This window comes from Rhamphochromis longiceps, linkage group LG15 (assembly GCF_057381845.1).
Source record: "Rhamphochromis longiceps isolate RC_006_pf linkage group LG15, R_longiceps_female_GT1.1, whole genome shotgun sequence".
NCBI lineage: Eukaryota > Metazoa > Chordata > Actinopteri > Cichliformes > Cichlidae > Rhamphochromis > Rhamphochromis longiceps.
In genome coordinates this window covers 8,826,041-8,850,281 of record NC_140571.1, presented here as the reverse complement: position 1 = coordinate 8,850,281, position 24,241 = coordinate 8,826,041, and the positions used below count along the sequence as shown (strand labels likewise).

The following is a 24,241-nucleotide window of genomic DNA, read 5'->3' as shown; positions in this document are numbered from 1 at the left end:
TTTTAGACATTTCCCTGTATGTAGTCTGTCTCTTCTCCACTTGTTTCCCTTTCTGTTTGTGTGTCTAGTCTGTCTCTCTCTATTCTGTACTTCCCGTCTTATTTTGTAGTCCCTCATCATGTGTGCTGTTTTCTGTCACTCTTTGTGTCCCATTCCCCCTGTGTCAATTCAATTGTCTACAATTGTGGTCGATTGAACATATGTATTTATGGTTTTTATTTTGGAATAGGCAGAACTTACTCTCTTCCTCGCTGACTCTACATCTGTCGTTATGTCACACATTGGCTCACTATTTCTTGCACCAAAACACACCACAAGTCCCACCACTACTAAATATTACATGTTATTGTGCAGCACACAAGACCGACAGTGCACAGTGTGCTTTGAGGTAGCAGCCAAGAAAGATATAATTTGTCTGTGAGCACCCATGTGTACATGAAGCAGGCATGGAGGAGATCCAGGCCCCAAATATCTAGAGGCCCCCCAGAGCGTGAGAGCCCAAGGAAGACCATTGGAGGGGCAACTGCCCCACCCTCCTGGAAAGAACTGAGGAAATATACATATACAAATAATTGGCACTCACCCAATGTGGTGTAACGTTTGACCCGTTATGCATACACTGGACACGACTGTGATGACAGCAATACTTTTATTTACAACTGTGGTTTTCACTTTTCACTGGGACACAGACACCCCTTGCCTCTAGAGGGGTAATTTGCCCCTAGACCCAAGAGATGTTACCCTTTTTCCAGGGAGGTGCAGGGAGGCCCAGCATCCCTAGACCCCAATCAGATGGCTAACTCCTCCTCCCAGCCCCCTGCCCTGAGGAGGCACAGAGAACAGCGGTGTGAAGACCCCATACCTTTTTCCACACGCTCATATGTGGTGCTGCTGCGTGCTGTTCTAAAATGCATTTAAAACACAGGAGGGCCATGGTGCTTTCTGCCAGAGAGCAGCAGATGTCAGCACGGCCCCTCACGAGAAGCTATTGAGTTCTTAATAAACTGCTTAATGGGATCTATTTGACAGCTTGTAATTTATATTGTTAATGCTTGAATGTTTTTCCTCAGTTAAATCAACAGTAAATGGACCTGAGCTTTAGCACCAAAATTTCCTGGTTACATTTGGTGAAAGACTGTGTTTTGGGTTAAAATACACCTGTTGCTGAAGTTAACCACATTTTAAAGTTTCTTGGACATACGAACTGCCCAGTATGAGCTATTGTCTGAAAAGGGGGACAGCCATTAACATCTTTTGGTTGCATTTCAGATAATGATGGACACTCATCAGCATACAGCATGTTGAAGATATCCTTAAAAATCTGATAATACTGGATTTAAAAAAGAGTAAGAGATTGAAATATTCATTGCTAATACTTTAACGTGTGCCCTCAGGTAAACCACCAATAAGGCTTGTGAACGGCATTGACCGATGCTCTGGCCGAGTGGAGATTCTGCATGACGGCCGGTGGGGAACAGTGTGTGATGATGACTGGGACTTCAGAGAGGCTGAGGTGGTGTGCAGAGCCATGGACTGTGGAACACCTCAGAGAGCAAAATCTAAGGCCTTCTTTGGTGAAGGCCAAGGAGTGATCTGGTATTCTTCTGTCAACTGTTTGGGTAATGAGACGTCCCTTGGGCACTGCAGGTATCGCCCCTCTGGAAGATTTTCGTGCAGACACAGGGAAGATGCAGGAGTGATTTGTTCAGGTAAAAACTATTTTGTCATTAAATATTGTGTCTTTTTTTAATGTTTAGATATGACTTCCAGAGGTTGTTGTTTAAAGCCATCTTTATTATATGTGGCTGCAGCTCTCGGCTGCAACCACACTTACACCAACTTACAACACTGATTCCCCATGTTTTAACACAGATGCATTGCAGATGCCGTGCAGGTACATCTGCACAGCATCACAGTCCACGGCCCACCACAATTTATATCACAGTTATTTCCATGACATCAGTGAGAATATTGTATGGATTTCAATTAATGCAATTTTCAGGCACCAACTAATTGCTGATTTTGTGCTCTTTGCTTTGTAGCTACCATTCGACTCATCAATGGGACTGACATGTGCTCAGGAAGGGTGGAGGTCCACTATGGTGAACACTGGTCACCAGCATTTAATATTAACTGGGGAATGAATGAAGCCACAGTGGTGTGCAGAGAGATAAATTGTGGAGATCCTGTCAAGATTTCAAGGCCATTTGGTCAAGGTGAAGATCTGAGAGGACATGAGATCCACTGTAATGGTAGAGAGAGCTCTGTCACACAGTGCACATTTAGGAACTATACCAGATCTATCACCGAAGGTATTGAAGAGGCCTCTGTGGTATGCTCAGGTAAGACTTGATGTTATATTTCAAAAAGAAAATGAATCCATGAAGTTCTTTATCAAACAGATCAAGTATGATTTTTTCCAATTAAACTGTTGATGCAAACCATCAGATCAATATTTTTGTATTCTAAACACGTGTTAATCAGGTACAACCCGAGTTATAAATTATGTCACTATCTTCACATATGTGTGCTATAGCAGTGCATATACAGAGAGAAGACCAATAGGATTAGGCCAGCCAAAGCACACACAGACTATTCACGAACACACAAAAGAATTGGACCATATAAGATGCTGTAAATAGGCTGTGCTTCAGTGCTGCACATGTTTCAGTCAGCTAGCTGGCCACTACGATTTAGCATGAAGCTGCATCTTTGAACCTTTGTTTTTATATTGTTTTCCTCTCTTCGTCACCGTTCCTTTACACAATTTTGCTATTGAATTGCTCTAAATTATTATTACACATAATTAATCCCTTTACTCATTGAGGTCAACTTTTTGATACCTTTAAATGGACAGTCTACTTCTAGGTAGAACAAATGCAATATGGCAAATTATTTTATGCCTAACAATTGATTTCACCATTACCAGCATTTAGCAAACACAATGTGAGACAACAGATGAATATTAACCACTTACAATGGTAAATGCTATTGATCTGATGATGCACTGATCACCCAGTGAGGGTAATATAGCCAAGGGTCAGCAACATTGAAACTATGAAGAGAGCAATTTCTGAGTCATTTTTGATGCTGTAAAACATATTCCATCTGTATGATGCAGAAATCATAGCTGATTAAGTCTAAAATGGTCTGTTGGTGATATGATTCATTTGTATTTTTTCTTTGCATTTTTCTTTGTATTTATAGATTTATGTTAGATTTATATAACAACTCTGCTTTCCAGGTAATGTGAGATTAGCCGGTGGATCCACTCGTTGTGATGGAAGAGTAGAGTATTTCAATAAAGGCCAGTGGGGGACTGTGTGTGCTGAATCCTGGGACATCGATGATGCAGCAGTGGTGTGCAGACAGTTGGACTGTGGGAGGCCCCATAAGCTTCTTCAGCTTGGCCCTGGTACAGGACAGACCTGGACAGATCAAATTGAATGCAATGGAAAAGAGTCTACATTGAATCAGTGTCAACAAAGACCATATCCATATCCAGACAGGACTTGCAACAACACTGTAGTGGCTGGTGTTTTCTGCACAGGTAAGAAAAACATACAAACCCAGTTCCAAAAACAAAACGTTTGGATCTTTTTAAAAATGTAAGTAAAGAATAAATGCAAAGATTTCCAAATCCATATTTGATTCACAATAGAACATCAAAAAGAATTTAACATCATCAAAAAGTGAAATTCTTTTTGGAAAACAAGCTGTGTCCTGTGAAGTAAAGAGGTGAGGGACCACACTGCTTATCAGTGTTTAGTTCAAGCAACAGCATCAGTATGAGGGTGCATTAATGCCCATGAAACTGCCAGCTTGAAAATCTGGCAAAACACCAAAAATGCTGAAATCCAGATACAAGTTTGAGAGAAACAGATGCTTCCAGCAAGAGGACATCTGTTTCCATGTATATTTCAGTGAGACAGTGCTAAACACCATACTACAGCTAATGTAGTATGCTATTCTTTTGCACATAAGCTTCATTGCTTCCTTCTTCTTCGTTCCTTCATTTCTCTCCCAGAAGTCCAGCAACTGGTCTTCCTAGTTTGCAAATGTTTACAGACCGTTCATAGAAGACATGGCCTTGTTCCAACTTGCTCTAGAGTTGTAGTCAAATTTAAAATACACTTGGAATTTCTTAAAATGAGAACTGGTTGCAGGAGTCATTTTGAGCCCCTCCAGCATCAGCAGTAATAATGGTAAATAAATAGTCTTTTCAGTTCAGCTTTCTGTTGCTGAGATCAGCCAGAAACCCAGCCAGTTCTCCACACATTTGGGCACACACTCCCCTGCTCTGTACTATCCTGCTGTACCCTGGCTCTGCATCCCACAGGTGATATGTGGCTACAGGACCCTATATATTTATTTGTCAATCACATCTAGCTAGCTCTGTCTTAATTTAGCTTTCACGACAAAAAGTGTGTAAACAATCATGTTTTTAGACAAACCAGGTGCAGCAGTTGTGATTTTACATTAATTTCTATATGGTCAAAGTGACATCCTCAGCGGTTCCAGGTACTATTAGTACTTTTATTTGACATACTCCAAGTTCTCTACTAATAAAAATGTTTAGATTATAAGTTGTGATGTTAAAATTGTGCATTTTCTCAGACTGAATATTTGATATTTTCAAGATTGTATTGTGAATAAAATATGAATTAATCACTGAATTCTGTTTTTACATAAATGTTTACAGAATTTTTATATGAAAAATGCCAAAGAGTAATATTGGCAGCTTAAATGTTCTTTATCATTTAAAAAAAAATGTTTAATATTGTCTTCTGAGTTTAACCGGTGTACAATATACCTAAATACATCACAGTTGTTTGTTGGTCATTCTTCCATACCTGTGGCTACATATTTAGTTTATTTGCCTTCACAGAAAGCTTGGCGGTGCGCTTGGTTAACAGTAATGATGAGTGCTCTGGAAGAGTGGAGGTTCGTCATGATGACCAGTGGCACACAGTGTGTGACACGGACTGGACTCTAAGTAAAGCTGGAGCGGTGTGTGAGTCGCTGCAGTGTGGACGTGCCGTGAAAGCTCATGGTGGTGCTGTTTTTGGCCGTGGCAGTGGGTCAGTGGTGGAGGCTAGCAATTCATGTTTCGGCAATGTGACATCTCTTCAGCAATGCTCAGTCAAAGGTTTTACAAGAGCAACCTGCGGGCATGAATATGATGCTGGTGTTCTCTGTGCAGGTAAATCCTTATTATTATGTTCAAAATTCAAACATAATTTTTTACGAGATCACAAACAGTATAAATTATTGCTGTGATGTGATGTCACCAACTGTGGTGGTGGTGGGAGGGTAACTGGTAAACTACACGCTTATTGGTTAATAATTACAAGTTGTTAGCCACTGATCATACTTTGAAACAGATAATGACTGAGATTTATGCACTTAATTTTTTTTCTCTTTTTTCCCAAGGGGTCACCAGAGCAGATGAATCTGTATTTTTGATTTGGTACTGACTTCAAAACAGATACTCTTTCACATTTAACCCTGCCATTTAATCTGTCTTCAAAAGGGCACTGGGATTACACTCACCTTCTCTCATTTTCATGGTTTCTGTTTTTTTCCCTAGTTTGGGTTTTTTTTTTATGGGTTTATTATTTGGTGGGTTTCTTTCTACATTTTTAGCCTTTTGTGTCTATTAGTATTTTCAAGTGCGTCCTAGTTTAGTTATTCATATTTGTAGTTCTTAGTTCCTTGTCTAATTTTTTAGACATTTCCCTGTATGTAGTCTGTCTCTTCTCCATTTGTTTCCCTTTTTGTCTGTGTGTCTAAACTGTCTCTCTCTATTCTGTACTTCCCGTCTTATTTTGTAGTCCCTCATCATGTGTGCTGTTTTCTGTCACTCTTTGTGTCCCCTTCCCCCTGTGTAAATTCAATTGTCTACGATTGTGGTCGATTGAACATATGCATTTATGTTTTTTATTTTGGAATAGGCAGAACTTGCTCTCTTCCTCGCTGACTCTACATCTGTCGTTATGTCACACATTGGCTCACTATTTCTTGTACCAAAACACACCACAAGTCCCACCACTACTAAATATTACATGTTATTGTGCAGCACACAAGACCGACAGTGCACAATGTGCTTTGAGGTAGCCAAGAAAGATACAGGGAGTGCAGAATTATTAGGCAAGTTGTATTTCTGAGGAATAATTCTATTATTGAACAACAACCATGTTCTCAATGAACCCAAAAAACTCATTAATATCAAAGCTGAATGTTTTTGGAAGTCGTTTTTTGTTTGTTTTTAGTTTTAGCTATTTTAGGGGGATATCTGTGTGTGCAGGTGACTATTACTGTGCATAATTATTAGGCAACTTAACAAAAAACAAATATATACCCATTTCAATTATTTATTTTTACCAGTGACACCAATATAACATCTCCACATTCACAAATATACATTTCTGACATTCAAAAACAAAACAAAAACAAATCAGCGACCAATATAGCTACCTTTCTTTGCAAGGACACTCAAAAGCCTGCCATCCATGGATTCTGGCAGTGTTTTGATCTGTTCACCATCAACATTGCGTGCAGCAGCAACCACAGCCTCCCAGACACTGTTCAGAGAGGTGTACTGTTTTCCCTCCTTGTAAATCTCACATTTGATGATGGACCACAGGTTCTCAATGGGGTTCAGATCAGGTGAACAAGGAGGCCATGTCATTAGTTTTTCTTCTTTTATACCCTTTCTTGCCAGCCACGCTGTGGAGTACTTGGACGCGTGTGATGGAGCATTGTCCTGCATGAAAATCATGTTTTTCTTGAAGGATGCAGACTTCTTCCTGTACCACTGCTTGAAGAAGGTGTCTTCCAGAAACTGGCAGTAGGACTGGGAGTTGAGCTTGACTCCATCCTCAACCCGAAAAGGCCCCACAAGCTCATCTTTGATGATACCAGCCCAAACCAGTACTCCACCTCCACCTTGCTGGCGTCTGAGTTGGACTGGAGCTCTCTGCCCTTTACCAATCCAGCCACGGGCCCATCCATCTGGCCCATCAAGACTCACTCTCATTTCATCAGTCCATAAAACCTTAGAAAAACCAGTCTTGAGATATTTCTTGGCCCAGTCTTGACGTTTCAGCTTGTGTGTCTTGTTCAGTGGTGGTCGTCTTTCAGCCTTTCTTACCTTGGCCATGTCTCTGAGTATTGCACACCTTGTGCTTTTGGGCACTCCAGTGATGTTGCAGCTCTGAAATATGGCCAAACTGGTGGCAAGTGGCATCTTGGCAGCTGCACGCTTGACTTTTCTCAGTTCATGGGCAGTTATTTTGCGCCTTGGTTTTTCCACACGCTTCTTGCAACCCTGTTGACTATTTTGAATGAAACGCTTGATTGTTCGATGATCACGCTTCAGAAGCTTTGCAATTTTGAGACTGCTGCATCCCTCTGCAAGATATCTCACTATTTTTGACTTTTCTGAACCTGTCAAGTCCTTCTTTTGACCCATTTTGCCAAAGGAAAGGACGTTGCCTAATAATTATGCACACCTGATATAGGGTGTTGATGTCATTAGACCACACCCCTTCTCATTACAGAGTTGCACATCACCTAATATGCTTAATTGGTAGTAGGCTTTCGAGCCTATACAGCTTGGAGTAAGACAACATGCATGAAGAGGATGATGTGGACAAAATACTCATTTGCCTAATAATTCTGCACTCCCTGTATAGTTTGTCTGTGAGCACCCGTGTGCAATGTTCCCTCTAATTTTTCATGTGTCTGAACGAACACACAAACTCCCTGAGCGGTCCCTTGGACCACTGTGAGCAACAGCAGACGTGAGCACTGTGGTCACGGCAGCATCGAATCCATCCAAGTTACATGGTTTATTAAAATAATCAAATTACAGCATTTACATTTATGTTAGACTACTTTTAATTAAGTGCTTTATCCCACTTACAATGAAAATTAAAAAAAAATTTCTTGTTCGTGACCCACTCCAAAAAATAATTTCTGTCCACTATGAGATAAAGGAGAACAACAGCCTGATACCTGCAGGCCTGACAACAGGAGATGTATCACTCCTGTAACACCTGTAACATTCAAAAGTCGCCTCATTGTTCTGACACACACAACAAAACTATTGACTACACTACACACTAACTACACAAGATTTGCGCTAAAGGTTGCAAATCTCTCACATCTCAACACCGCCGTCACTCCTAAAACTTCTTCCTGTTTCTTAACAACTAAATGCCATGTTTTGATTGGGTGCCATGGTACATTTTTCGACCAATGGGAAAGGGTGGGGTGTTTTGGTTTCGTCTTTGCTCACAGGCTTTCGAGCGTTTTCCTTATAAAACGCAGTTTTTACTGTTTCTTTCCGCAGTAAATATAAACAACGACAGTATTCAGGAAGAAAACCAAATAGTGCATATATTTTTATCATAACTCTGGTTTTACGTGGCTTATCAACACAATTTAAAAACTGGTATAAAGTCCACACTTTTTCCGTTAATTGTTCCGTCTGTCCTGCTCACATCTCCGATGGTTGTACACGTTGTCATTACTCCGCTTTGCTCGCTAAAACACCGGTGTCGGCACATATTTTCTTTAATTTCAATTAAGGTTAGAATTTTTCTTGTGTGCGCAAAGCAGATTTTCTGTGCGCAGAGACCGTCCCAACAGTGCGCAATTGCGCACGTGCGCAGCTTAGAGGGAACATTGCCCATGTGTACATGAAGCAGGCATGGAGGAGATCCAGGCCCCAAATATCTAGAGGCCCCCCACAGCCCGAGAACCCAAGGAGGACCATCGGAGGGGCAACCGCCCCACCCTCTGAAAGAACTGAAGAAAGCCCCAGATGTTGGGTCACCCAGCAGTCCTGGTGCGGAATCCACGGGGGGCTGCAGTGATGTGCCCACGGGTTCAGAACCCGCGCCAGAACGAACCGAACCCTGGGCCAACGGTCCGAGGGCCCCCCACCCGCCGAAGGGACCCTAACGAGCCACGAGCGGCAGGCCCTGCCAAGCAGCCACCAGGAATGAGCCGGTACATACCTGGGCGCCCAGCCCTGGACACCGAGAACCTGCCTGAAACGCACCAACATCTGAGGGCATCAGCCACCGACAGGGAGCGTTGTGGGGGTGATAGGTCCCCACACCTGGGGGGGCCTGAGATATGTCCAGAGAGGTGGAGTCTAAGACCTGACATATAGACACAGACAAACAGGCACACACAGACACAAACATGCATTCCCACCCTCATGCAAACATATTTTAATTGGCACTCGCCCAATGTGGTGTAACGTTTGACCCATTATGCATACACTGGACACGACTGTGATGACAGCAATACTTTTATTTACAACTGTGGTTTTCGCTTTTCACTGGGACACAGACACTCCCTCTCTCTACTGTCAGGTCCGCTCTCCTCCTCCTCCGACTGTCACTGTGAACATATAAAGAGTCACAACCACATTCATATCCCAGCACACCTGTTCACCCTGCCCCTGCGCCACCCCAGGAGCTCACTGCGTCACCCCTACTCTGCAGCCGGCCAGAGATCACACCCACGCCACAGTGGAGACAAACAGAAATGGACACTGTACACACACTCACACTCCCCAAGCATACTCTATACCCCAGGTCCAGGTACCCTTGCATCTAGAGGGGTAATTTGCCCCTAGACCCAAGAGATGTTACCCTTTTTCCAGGGAGGTGCAGGGAGGCCCAGCATCCCTAGACCCCAATCAGATGGCCAACTCCTCCTCCTAGCCCCCTGCCCCGAGGAGGTACAGAGAACAGCGGTGTGAAGACCCCATACCTTTCTCCACACGCTCATATGTGGTGCTGCTGCGTGCTGTTCTAAATAGCATTTAAAACACGGGAGGGCCATGGTGCTTTCTGCCAGAGAGCAGCAGGTGTCAGCACGGCCCCTCATGAGAAGCTATTGAGTTCTTAATAAACTGCTTAATGGGATCTATTTGACAGCTTGTAATTTTTATTGTTAATGCTTGAATGTTTTTCCTCAGTTAAATCAACAGTAAATGGACCTGAGCTTTAGCACCAAAATTTCCTGGTTACATTTGGTGAAAGACTGTGTTTTGGGTTAAAATACACCTGTTGCTGAAGTTAACCACATTTTAAAGTTTCTTGGACATACGAACTATCCAGTATGAGCTATTGTCTGAAAAGGGGGACAGCCATTAACATCTTTTGGTTGCATTTCAGATAATGATGGACACTCATCAGCATACAGCATGTTGAAGATATCCTTAAAAATCTGATAATACTGGATTTAAAAAAGAGTAAGAGATTGAAATATTCATTGCTAATACTTTAACGTGTGCCCTCAGGTAAACCACCAATAAGGCTTGTGAACGGCATTGACCGATGCTCTGGCCGAGTGGAGATTCTACATGACGGCCGGTGGGGAACAGTGTGTGATGATGGCTGGGACTTCAGAGAGGCTGAGGTGGTGTGCAGAGCCATGGACTGTGGAACACCTCAGAGAGCAAAATCTAAGGCCTTCTTTGGTGAAGGCCAAGGAGTGATCTGGTATTCTTCTGTCAACTGTTTGGGTAATGAGACGTCCCTTGGGCACTGCAGGTACCGCCCCTCTGGAAGATTTTCGTGCAGACACAGGGAAGATGCAGGAGTGATTTGTTCAGGTAAAAACTATTTTGTCATTAAATATTGTGTCTTTTTTTAATGTTTAGAGGTCGTTGTTTAAAGCCATCTTTATTATATGTGGCTGCACCTCTCGGCTGCAACCACACTTACACCAACTTACAACACTGATTCCCCATGTTTTAACACAGATGCATTGCAGATGCCGTGCAGGTACATCTGCACAGCATCACAGTCCACGGCCCACCACAATTTATATCACAGTTATTTCCATGACATCAGTGAGAATATTGTATGGATTTCAATTAATGCAATTTTCAGGCACCAACTAATTGCTGATTTTGTCCTCTTTGCTTTGTAGCTACCATTCGACTCATCAATGGGACTGACATGTGCTCAGGAAGGGTGGAGGTCCACTACGGTGAACACTGGTCACCAGCATTTAATATTAACTGGGGAATGAATGAAGCCACAGTGGTGTGCAGAGAGATAAATTGTGGAGATCCTGTCAAGATTTCAAGGTCATTTGGTCAAGGTGAAGATTTGAGAGGACATGAGATCCACTGTAATGGTAGAGAGAGCTCTGTCACACAGTGCACATTTAGGAACTATACCAGATCTATCACCGATGGTATTGAAGAGGCCTCTGTGGTATGCTCAGGTAAGACTTGATGCTATATTTCAAAAAGAAAATGAATCCATGAAGTTCTTTATCAAACAGATCAAGTATGATTTTTTCCAATTAAAATGTTGATGCAAACCATCAGATCAATATTTTTGTAGTCTAAACACGTGTTAATCAGGTACAACCCGAGTTATAAATTATGTCACTATCTTCACATATGTGTGCTATAGCAGTGCATATACAGAGAGAAGACCAATAGGATTAGGCCAGCCAAAGCACACACAGACTATTCACGAACACACAAAAGAATTGGACCATATAAGATGCTGTAAATAGGCTGTGCTTCAGTGCTGCACATGTTTCAGTCAGCTAGCTGGCCACTACGATTTAGCATGAAGCTGCATCTTTGAACCTTTGTTTTTATATTGTTTTCCTCTCTTCGTCACCGTTCCTTTACACAATTTTGCTATTGAATTGCTCTAAATTATTATTACACATAATTAATCCCTTTACTCATTGAGGTCAACTTTTTGATACCTTTAAATGGACAGTCTACTTCTAGGTAGAACAAATGCAATATGGCAAATTATTTTATGCCTAACAAGTGATTTCACCATTACCAGCATTTAGCAAACACAATGTGAGACAACAGATGAATATTAACCACTTACAATGGTAAATGCTATTGATCTGATGATGCACTGATCACCCAGTGAGGGTAATATAGCCAAGGGTCAGCAACATTGAAACTATGAAAAGAGCAATTTCTGAGTCATTTTTGATGCTGTAAAACATATTCCATCTGTATGATGCAGAAATCATAGCTGATTAAGTCTAAAATGGTCTGTTGGTGTTATGATTCATTTGTATTTTTTCTTTGCATTTTTCTTTGTATTTATAGATTTATGTTAGATTTATATAACAACTCTGCTTTCCAGGTAATGTGAGATTAGCCGGTGGATCCACTCGTTGTGATGGAAGAGTAGAGTATTTCAATAAAGGCCAGTGGGGGACTGTGTGTGCTGAATCCTGGGACATGAATGATGCAACAGTGGTGTGCAGACAGTTGGACTGTGGGAGGCCCCATAAGCTTCTTCAGCCTGGCCCTGGTACAGGACAGACCTGGACAGATCAAATTGAATGCAATGGAAAAGAGTCTACATTGAATCAGTGTCAACAAAGACCATATCCATATCGAGACAGGACTTGCAACAACATTGTAGTGGCTGGTGTTTTCTGCACAGGTAAGAAAAACATACAAACCCAGTTCCAAAAACAAAACGTTTGGATCTTTTTAAAAATGTAAGTAAAGAATAAATGCAAAGATTTCCAAATCCATATTTGATTCACAATAGAACATCAAAAAGAATTTAACATCATCAAAAAGTGAAATTCTTTTTGGAAAACAAGCTGTGTCCTGTGAAGTAAAGAGGTGAGGGACCACACTGCTTATCAGTGTTTAGTTCAAGCAACAGCATCAGTATGAGGGTGCATTAATGCCCATGAAACTGCCAGCTTGAAAATCTGGCAAAACACCAAAAATGCTGAAATCCAGATACAAGTTTGAGAGAAACAGATGCTTCCAGCAAGATGACATCTGTTTCCATGTATATTTCAGTGAGACAGTGCTAAACACCATACTACAGCTAATGTAGTATGCTATTCTTTTGCACATAAGCTTCATTGCTTCCTTCTTCTTCGTTCCTTCATTTCTCTCACAGAAGTCCAGCAACTGGTCTTCCTAGTTTGCAAATGTTTACAGACCGTTCATAGAAGACATGGCCTTGTTCCAACTTGCTCTAGAGTTGTAGTCAAATTTAAAATACACTTGGAATTTCTTAAAATGAGAACTGGTTGCAGGGGTCATTTTGAGCCCCTCCAGCATCAGCAGTAATAATGGTAAATAAATAGTCTTTTCAGTTCAGCTTTCTGTTGCTGAGATCAGCCAGAAACCCAGCCAGTTCTCCACACATTTGGGCACACACTCCCCTGCTCTGTACTATCCTGCTGTACCCTGGCTCTGCATCCCACAGGTGATATGTGGCTACAGGACCCTATATATTTATTTGTCAATCACATCTAGCTAGCTCTGTCTTAATTTTGAGCAGCTTTCATGACAAAAAGTGTGTAAACAATCGTGTTGTTAGACAAACCAGGTGCAGCAGTTGTGATTTTACATTAATTTCTATATGGTCAAAGTGACATCCTCAGCGGTTCCAGGTACTATTAGTACTTTTATTTGACATACTCCAAATTCTATACTAATAATAATTTAGATTACAAGTTGTGATGTTAAAATTGTACATTTTCTCAGACTGAATATTTGATATTTTCAAGATTGTATTGTGAATAAAATATGAATTAATCACTGAATTCTGTTTTTACATAAATGTTTACAGAATTTTTATATGAAAAATGCCAAAGAGTAATATTGGCAGCTTAAATGTTCTTTATCATTTAAAAAAAAATGTTTAATATTGTCTTCTGAGTTTAACCGGTGTACAATATACCTAAATACATCACAGTTGTTTGTTGGTCATTCTTCCATACCTGTGGCTACATATTTAGTTTATTTGCCTTCACAGAAAGCTTGGCGGTGCGCTTGGTTAACAGTAATGATGAGTGCTCTGGAAGAGTGGAGGTTCGTCATGATGACCAGTGGCACACAGTGTGTGACACGGACTGGACTCTAAGTAAAGCTGGAGTAGTGTGTGAGTCGCTGCAGTGTGGACGTGCCGTGAAAGCTCATGGTGGTGCTGTTTTTGGCCGTGGCAGTGGGTCAGTGGTGGAGGCTAGCAATTCATGTTTCGGCAATGTGACATCTCTTCAGCAATGCTCAGTCGAAGGTTTTACAAGAGCAACCTGCGGGCATGAATATGATGCTGGTGTTCTCTGTGCAGGTAAGTCCTTATTATTATGTTCAAAATTCAAACATAATTTTTTACGAGATCACAAACAGTATAAATTATTGCTGTGATGTGATGTCACCAACTGTGGTGGTGGTGGGAGGGTAACTGGTAAACTACATGCTTATTGGTTAATAATTACAAGTTGTTAGCCACTGATCATACTTTGAAACAGATAATGACTGAGATTTATGCACTTTTTTTTCTCTTTTTTCCCAAGGGGTCACCAGAGCAGATGAATCTGTATTTTTGATTTGGTACTGACTTCAAAACAGATACTCTTTCACATTTAACCCTGCCATTTAATCTGTCTTCAAAAGGGCACTGGGATTACACTCACCTTCTCTCATTTTCATGGTTTCTGTTTTTTCCTCTAGTTTTTTTTTTTTTTTTTGTGGGTTTATTATTTGGTGGGTTTCTTTCTACATTTTTAGCCTTTTGTGTCTATTAGTATTTTCAAGTGCGTCCTAGTTTAGTTATTCATATTTGTAGTTCTTAGTTCCTTGTCTAATTTTTTAGACATTTCCCTGTATGTAGTCTGTCTCTTCTCCATTTGTTTCCCTTTTTGTCTGTGTGTCTAAACTGTCTCTCTCTATTCTGTACTTCCCGTCTTATTTTGTAGTCCCTCATCATGTGTGCTGTTTTCTGTCACTCTTTGTGTCCCCTTCCCCCTGTGTAAATTCAATTGTCTACGATTGTGGTCGATTGAACATATGCATTTATGTTTTTTATTTTGGAATAGGCAGAACTTGCTCTCTTCCTCGCTGACTCTACATCTGTCGTTATGTCACACATTGGCTCACTATTTCTTGTACCAAAACACACCACAAGTTCCACCACTACTAAATATTACATGTTATTGTGCAGCACACAAGACCGACAGTGCACAATGTGCTTTGAGGTAGCCAAGAAAGATACAGGGAGTGCAGAATTATTAGGCAAGTTGTATTTCTGAGGAATAATTCTATTATTGAACAACAACCATGTTCTCAATGAACCCAAAAAACTCATTAATATCAAAGCTGAATGTTTTTGGAAGTCGTTTTTTGTTTGTTTTTAGTTTTAGCTATTTTAGGGGGATATCTGTGTGTGCAGGTGACTATTACTGTGCATAATTATTAGGCAACTTAACAAAAAACAAATATATACCCATTTCAATTATTTATTTTTACCAGTGACACCAATATAACATCTCCACATTCACAAATATACATTTCTGACATTCAAAAACAAAACAAAAACAAATCAGCGACCAATATAGCCACCTTTCTTTGCAAGGACACTCAAAAGCCTGCCATCCATGGATTCTGGCAGTGTTTTGATCTGTTCACCATCAACATTGCGTGCAGCAGCAACCACAGCCTCCCAGACACTGTTCAGAGAGGTGTACTGTTTTCCCTCCTTGTAAATCTCACATTTGATGATGGACCACAGGTTCTCAATGGGGTTCAGATCAGGTGAACAAGGAGGCCATGTCATTAGTTTTTCTTCTTTTATACCCTTTCTTGCCAGCCACGCTGTGGAGTACTTGGACGCGTGTGATGGAGCATTGTCCTGCATGAAAATCATGTTTTTCTTGAAGGATGCAGACTTCTTCCTGTACCACTGCTTGAAGAAGGTGTCTTCCAGAAACTGGCAGTAGGACTGGGAGTTGAGCTTGACTCCATCCTCAACCCGAAAAGGCCCCACAAGCTCATCTTTGATGATACCAGCCCAAACCAGTACTCCACCTCCACCTTGCTGGCGTCTGAGTTGGACTGGAGCTCTCTGCCCTTTACCAATCCAGCCACGGGCCCATCCATCTGGCCCATCAAGACTCACTCTCATTTCATCAGTCCATAAAACCTTAGAAAAACCAGTCTTGAGATATTTCTTGGCCCAGTCTTGACGTTTCAGCTTGTGTGTCTTGTTCAGTGGTGGTCGTCTTTCAGCCTTTCTTACCTTGGCCATGTCTCTGAGTATTGCACACCTTGTGCTTTTGGGCACTCCAGTGATGTTGCAGCTCTGAAATATGGCCAAACTGGTGGCAAGTGGCATCTTGGTAGCTGCACGCTTGACTTTTCTCAGTTCATGGGCAGTTATTTTGCGCCTTGGTTTTTCCACACGCTTCTTGCGACCCTGTTGACTATTTTGAACGAAACGCTTGATTGTTCGATGATCACGCTTCAGAAGCTTTGCAATTTTGAGACTGCTGCATCCCTCTGCAAGATATCTCACTATTTTTGACTTTTCTGAACCTGTCAAGTCCTTCTTTTGACCCATTTTGCCAAAGGAAAGGACGTTGCCTAATAATTATGCACACCTGATATAGGGTGTTGATGTCATTAGACCACACCCCTTCTCATTACAGAGTTGCACATCACCTAATATGCTTAATTGGTAGTAGGCTTTCGAGCCTATACAGCTTGGAGTAAGACAACATGCATGAAGAGGATGATGTGGACAAAATACTCATTTGCCTAATAATTCTGCACTCCCTGTATAGTTTGTCTGTGAGCACCCGTGTGCAATGTTCCCTCTAATTTTTCATGTGTCTGAACGAACACACAAACTCCCTGAGCGGTCCCTTGGACCACTGTGAGCAACAGCAGACGTGAGCACTGTGGTCACGGCAGCATCGAATCCATCCAAGTTACATGGTTTATTAAAATAATCAAATTACAGCATTTACATTTATGTTAGACTACTTTTAATTAAGTGCTTTATCCCACTTACAATGAAAATTAAAAAAAAATTTCTTGTTCGTGACCCACTCCAAAAAATAATTTCTGTCCACTATGAGATAAAGGAGAACAACAGCCTGATACCTGCAGGCCTGACAACAGGAGATGTATCACTCCTGTAACACCTGTAACATTCAAAAGTCGCCTCATTGTTCTGACACACACAACAAAACTATTGACTACACTACACACTAACTACACAAGATTTGCGCTAAAGGTTGCAAATCTCTCACATCTCAACACCGCCGTCACTCCTAAAACTTCTTCCTGTTTCTTAACAACTAAATGCCATGTTTTGATTGGGTGCCATGGTACATTTTTCGACCAATGGGAAAGGGTGGGGTGTTTTGGTTTCGTCTTTGCTCACAGGCTTTCGAGCGTTTTCCTTATAAAACGCAGTTTTTACTGTTTCTTTCCGCAGTAAATATAAACAACGACAGTATTCAGGAAGAAAACCAAATAGTGCATATATTTTTATCATAACTCTGGTTTTACGTGGCTTATCAACACAATTTAAAAACTGGTATAAAGTCCACACTTTTTCCGTTAATTGTTCCGTCTGTCCTGCTCACATCTCCGATGGTTGTACACGTTGTCATTACTCCGCTTTGCTCGCTAAAACACCGGTGTCGGCACATATTTTCTTTAATTTCAATTAAGGTTAGAATTTTTCTTGTGTGCGCAAAGCAGATTTTCTGTGCGCAGAGACCGTCCCAACAGTGCGCAATTGCGCACGTGCGCAGCTTAGAGGGAACATTGCCCATGTGTACATGAAGCAGGCATGGAGGAGATCCAGGCCCCAAATATCTAGAGGCCCCCCACAGCCCGAGAACCCAAGGAGGACCATCGGAGGGGCAACCGCCCCACCCTCTGAAAGAACTGAAGAAAGCCCCAGATGTTGGGTCACCCAGCAGTCCTGGTGCGGAATCCACGGGGGGCTGCAGTGATGTGCCCACGGGTTCAGAACCCGCGCCAGAACGAACCGAACCCTGGGCCAACGGTCCGAGGGCCCCCCACCCGCCGAAGGGACCCTAACGAGCCACGAGCGGCAGGCCCTGCCAAGCAGCCACCAGGAATGAGCCGGTACATACCTGAGCGCCCAGCCCTGGACACCGAGAACCTGAAACACACCAACATCTGAGGGCATCAGCCAGTGACAGGGAGCGTTGTGGGGGTGATAGGTCCCCACACCTGGGGGGGGGGGGGGGGCCTGAGATATGTCCAGAGAGGTGGAGTCTAAGACCCGATCTGACATATAGACACAAGCGTGTCTCCCAAGATGTCGGCTGCATCCTCCGGAGGCCGCATTTGGAGTAGTGATGTGCGGATCGATCCTGAAATATAGATTCCTCCGATACCAATCATTTATGTTCTAGAATCGATTCTCACATTAAAATATTGATATTTTAGTAATTTAAGGTAAATTTGTAGTTTATCATTAACAAATGGCTTGCATTTGTATAGCGCTTTTCTAGTCCATAGGACCCCAAAGCGCTTTACACTACATTCAGTCATTCACCCATTCACACACACAAGAACACAGTGGAAAGAAACTATAACATTTGGATTATCTACATTCGAAGGAAGTACTTCCTCTTCCGCCTTTCATACTCATGTGTGAAATACGGCTGTATAAATGTCTCGCAGCCCTGGCGTGCGCACTCACAACAATGGCTGAGCGTAATTGGAGTCATGTGCAGACATATTTTACCTCCACAAACAGCTGAGACGTGTTTTGCGACACATGTGGCAAAAAAGTGAAGTGTTGTGGCAACACCACTAACCTTGTCAAACACCTCAGAGTAAATCATATCACAGAATATGACGAGCGTATGTTGTGGTGAACTGAAGAAGAGGAGAGGGACAGGTGCTACTAGGGCGAGACAGACGTCTCTCACGGAGTCCTTTAGTGCTGGCAACGTGTTCAAATAGCGCAGAACTTCAGTTTTTTTATTTCTATATGATGAACTCTGCATTATTAAGTGATAAGAACAAGTAATCTGTTGTCCTGTAATCATTATGACGCTATAATTTGAGATACAATAAATAAAATAAGTGTTTGTACAAAGTATTGGTATCGGATCAGTATCGTCGATACCACCCTGAATTTTACTTGGTATCGGATCGGAAAGGAAATCAGTGGTATCGCACATCACTAATTTGAAGGCGGATTACGTCACAGCCAGGCAACGAAGGCTCTCTCAATTCGTCGACTCCTTCAAATGCTGATAAATGCATCCTTCATTTCCCCGAATTTGAATAGGGGTGGGTTTTAATAATCGATTCATCGATTAAAATCGATTCTGGCTTGGATAACGTGATATCGATTCATTAAAATCCTGAATCGATTTTTTATATAAATGTATTTTGCCCAAAATTCCAGAATCTCAGGTGAAACGTCACAAAATTTTGACAACCACCAAACATTTAAAACAGTAAATGAGAGCAGGTACACGGCTTCTGCACAAAGACGTAAACACAAAGCGCGGACCTGCAGATCAGAATCAGTGAGATGTCGCCTTTCTCACCCGACGGCACGGGCACAGTCAGGGCTGAAAGCCGACAGCTCGCTGATTCTGATGTTTCGGCGGGTCCGCGCTTTGTGTTTACGCCCTTTTTGTGCTGATTCTAAAGCTGTTAGTTTTATCTCTCTCCAAACAATATTGACCGAACCAGCAGCAAAAGAAGATCCAAACTAAGCTTCACATAAAGATCATCATGAACTCCCTCTTACTTTTGCTGTTTTGCTTCCACCACAATAAAATCACACTTCATGCACAGCCCTCTCTCTCTTTCTCAGTGTACTTCAAGAACAGTTTCCCGCCTATCCCCGAAATCAGTTTTCTGCATTCTTCGCTTGCTTGTTACGCACAAGACTACCGTTATTTACAGCGCTGTCGACCGATGTTTTTTTTCCTTTTACTTACTTCCGAAAAGAAAACCTAATTTCTGCCGTTCAATAGGCTTCTGAACAAATGTAAACTTTTTAAAATTATACAAAATGCAAAACGCTTAGCCGTGTCTCTAATAAAACCGCTGTAACTTCAGAGGTAATGTTCATAAGTTGATTAATGGTTTTCTTTCGTTTGTGATCTACTGCAGAATATTTTTATAAAATCCCAGGCCAGGAAAATCACCTTCATATTTTTTTTGTGTTTTATCTTCAGCTACTTTGACAAAAAGGCATCTGCTGTGATGCTTACACCTTTGATAAAGTCTGGAAAATGTCAGCTTCCTTTTTATAGATACAAAAATATGTAAATGTACTGATCTGAATTATAATATTTCTGACTGTCTGAGGCAAAATTTCCCAGATTCAAATCGAATTGATTCGAATCGAATCGAAACGAATCAATTCAGGACCTTGTGAATCAGAATAGAATCGATTCTAGAAATCAGTGACGATACCCAGCCCTAAATTTGAAGGATGGGTCGGGTGTGTCCTTCGTGGCCTACCATATCCCAAAATTCATAGCATGTTTCCGGCCCAGCCAAATTTCAGCTGCCAGCAAGATAGGCTGCTACTAAGTTTTAAAATTACTCTATTAATCAAAGGAGCTTGCAAAGAAAAGCGTCTGGACTTCTTTAAGTTACTTGAAGACGTTTCACCTCTCATCCGAGAAGCTTCTTCAGTTCTAAGGTCAAATGGTGGAGAGTCCCAGATATAAACCTAGTGGGAGTAACCCCCCACAGAGGGACAAAAGGACCCCCTGATGATCCTCTAATCGCCTGAGCCAAGGTGTGAAACTGGGTGTGGGTCCCAATCAGCCAGAATTTCGGGTGAGTTCATTGTGAAACCTGGCCCCACCTTATCATGCGAATTCCTGAGATCAGATGGCCCAGGATGTGAGTGGGCGTTAAGGCATCTGGGAAGGGATCTCAAAACTGGATTATAGATGGCAGACAGTTGGTGTCGTAAACCACCGCCTCTGTTCAAAGATGGTCGCTCACAGTGGACATAGATGGCTTCTTTCACTCCTCTTTCAAACCATCTGTCCTCTCTGTCCAAAATGTGAACATTGGCATCCTCGAAAGAGTGTCCTTTATCCTTAAGATGCAGATGGACTGCTGAGTCTTGTCCTGTGGAGGTGGCTCTTCTATGTTGTGCCATGCGCTTGTGAAGTGGCTGTTTGGTCTCTCCAATGTAGAGGTCTGAGCATTCCTCGCTGCACTGTACAGCATACACCACATTGTTAAGTCTGTGTTTTGGCGTTTTGTCTTTCGGGTGAACCAGTTTTTGTCTGAGCGTGTTGCTGGGTCTGAAATGCACCGGGATGTCATGCTTGGAGAAAACTCTCCTGAGTTTTTCTGATACACCGGCTACATAGGGGATGACAATGTTGTTGCGTCTGTCCTTCTTATCCTCCCTCGCTGGTGTCTGGTCTTCTTTTCTGTGCCTCTTTGCTGACTTTAAGAACGCCCATTTAGGATAGCCGCACGTTTTGAGTGCTTCCTTTACATGTGTGTGTTCCTTCTTTTTTCCTTCAGGCTTAGAGGGAACATGTTCTGCCCGGTGGTGTAGGGTCCTAATTACTCCAAGTTTGTGTTCCAGAGGGTGATCGGAGTCAAAGAGGAGGTACTGGTCGGTGTGTGTGGGCTTCCGGTAAACTTCGATGTTGAGGTTGCCGTTCTCTTCAATGTGCACAGCGCAGTCCAGGAAAGGCAAACAGTTGCCCTTTGTGTCTTCCCTGGTGAACTTGATGTTTTTATCCACAGCGTTAATGTGTGCAGTGAAGGATTCCACTTCTTGTGTCTTGATTTTGACCCAGGTGTCGTCCACATATCTGTACCAGTGGCTGGGTACTCTTCCTTTGAAAGAGCCAAGAGCCTTCCTTTCCACTTCCTCCATGTAAAGGTTGGCTACAATAGGTGACACGGGGGAGCCCATGGCACAGCCATGTTTTTGTCTGTAAAAGCCTTCGTTGTATTTGAAATATGTAGTGGTGAGGCAGAGGTCTAACAGTGTGCAGATCTGATCGGGTGTGAAGTTGGTCCTGTCCTCCAAGGAGCTGTCTTCTTGTAGTTGTTTTCTGACAGTCTCCACGGCCTCCGTGGTGGGTATGCAAGTGAAGAGAGAGACTACATCAAAGGACACCATGGTTTCATCTGGATCCAGGGTAAGTTTCTGGACCTTGTCGGTGAAGTCGGTGGAGTTCTTGATGTGGTGTGGGGTGTTCCCCACGAGAGGAGCAAGGATGGTAGCAAGGTGTTTAGCAATGTTATAAGTGGCTGAGTTTATGCTACTGACTATGGGTCTGAGTGGGACAGCTTCCTTGTGGATTTTAGGAAGTCCGTAAATGCAGGGTATGGCATCCCCTGGGTAAAGGTGGTGATATGTAAGGCGGTCAATAATTTTGTCCTTTTCAAAGTCTTGAAGGCAAGCTATAACTTTCTTTTTGTAGCTGCTTATGGGGTCTCGCTTTAAGGCTTCGTAGGTATTGTTGTCACTGAGGAGAGTAGTGATCTTTGTATGGTAATCTGTAGTGTTTAGGACTCTTATTAATCTTTCTGGGCCACAAAATAAACTTTAAACCTATTTTAAGTAGCTGTGTAAATTACAAATATCTGCTTGGTTTATCAAGACATCGCATATTTGCAAAAGTGTGCTGACGTTTTCGGAGAAGTTACACAACCGCTCAATAGCAAGCGGGGGGATTCAATGGTCACTCCAGCCGGCGGGAGCAGCGGACTCCCGGCTTCATCGTTTTCAGACCCCCACTCTTTCGCTACTCAGGTTAAACATGATATATAAGTCAGTCAGATAACTTAAAAATGTAATTGTTTGCCTTTTTCTGTGTTTTATTTGTTCCGGAGTAAATCGGTTTGGCTGAGATCAAAGTTATTAGATTAAATAAAACTTTATTAATCCATCAGGTGGGTTCCTCCGGGATTTTCACACAGCTGAATGAACGTTAAACAGTGTGAGACAGTCGAGAATTTACGCCAGTGTCCTGTTATATTTTAGATAGCAATGAGCAGACGGCCGAGTTTATTAAACTCCACCGACCGACACAGCGGTGACGCAAATCTGAAGACTAGACCTAGACACATATAAAACTAATTGGCACTTCCCCAATGTGGTATAATGTTTGACCCGTTATGCATACACTGGACACGACTGTGATGACAGCAATACTACAAACAGAAATGGACACTGTACACACACTCACACTCCCCAAGCATACTCTATACCCCAGGTCCAGGTACCCTTGCATCTAGAAGGGTAATTTGCCCCTAGACCCAAGAGATGTTGCCCTTTTTCCAGGGAGGTGCAGGGAGGCCCAGCATCCCTAGACCCCAATCAGATGGCCAACTCCTCCTTTCAGCCCACTCCCCGAGGAGGTACAGAGAACAGCGGTGTGAAGACCCCATACCTTTCTCCACACGGGCACGCTCCGTTTTGTGCAACTATTTTAAAATCCCGGTAGCAGTGCAACCACGTAAGCTAGCCCAATAATTTTTTTTGCATATGAAACCGGAGGAGTTGTACTTACATCTTATGCCATCAGCTTGTCACAGTTTCCTTCCACATATAGCTTTGCAAAAACTGCATAAAAAGCACTTGCAGCAACAAAAACATAATATTCCAGAAACAGGCTTTGCCAATCCGATCAGCTGTTTGTAACACTTCCTATGTCCATCAGCACGAACTATCGCATGTCCGCCATGTCCTGCCCGAAACCGGAAGTGACGTCATTTTGCGGAAATGTAGTTGTGAAATGCACTACACACAGGGACACACACGCACAGGTCTTTGTCTCCAGATGCCACATTTATTTATAGCGTCCTGCGTTATGACCGGCCACAGTCTGACAGCTGTTGGTCTCAGCTGATTTCCCGCTGTTCTCCGCTCCTCTCCCGTCTCACTATAAAAGGGAAGGAAACCATCATCAGTCCAAAACGCCATCAGCTGTTCTCACCTGCGTCTCCAGCACCGCCCCGTTGAGCTCACCGCACCACTCCTCCCCTGCAGCCGCGCCCGGGACCACACCTCCGCCACAGTAGTTTTTTACCATCAGGGCCTTATGAGCCTATACTGTTGTTTTTAAAAGTAATGTTTGACTTTATGACTTTCTGTGTCATTTCTGGGACGCTTAGGACTCATATTGCACTGCTGGAAATAGTTTATTTTGATGCATATGCTGTTTTTTTGCAAATTTGCATTTATTTTAGTTTTTCCTGCAGTATATAAAGTTGGTGTATTTCAAAAATAAAACTATAAAGACACTTAAAATAAATTTCCTGTGGTGGGAAACTATTTTGTGCAACTTTTTTGTATTTACTGTTTTGGGGGATAAGCCTCTTAAATTTCTCTAACTAGAAATATATGTTAAAAAAACAAAAATATAAAGTTTTTTGTAGTTTATTGCACTTTTTTGCAATTTGTAT

The 24,241-nt window shown here is 42.3% G+C and overlaps 1 protein-coding gene across 1 annotated transcript in view; it reads left to right on the top strand.

The window, feature by feature from the left end:
* LOC146652015 (scavenger receptor cysteine-rich type 1 protein M160-like) overlaps positions 1–24,241 on the top strand; it is a 52,462-nt gene that overhangs the window by 10,412 nt on the left and 17,809 nt on the right. Inside the window, exons 10-17 of the mRNA XM_085383354.1 lie at positions 1,395–1,709; positions 2,043–2,342; positions 3,245–3,550; positions 4,889–5,203; positions 10,325–10,639; positions 10,960–11,259; positions 12,162–12,467; positions 13,809–14,123. Of these exons, the coding sequence (XP_085239480.1) occupies positions 1,395–1,709; positions 2,043–2,342; positions 3,245–3,550; positions 4,889–5,203; positions 10,325–10,639; positions 10,960–11,259; positions 12,162–12,467; positions 13,809–14,123 (2,472 nt within the window). The remainder of the gene's footprint in view (positions 1–1,394; positions 1,710–2,042; positions 2,343–3,244; positions 3,551–4,888; positions 5,204–10,324; positions 10,640–10,959; positions 11,260–12,161; positions 12,468–13,808; positions 14,124–24,241) is intronic.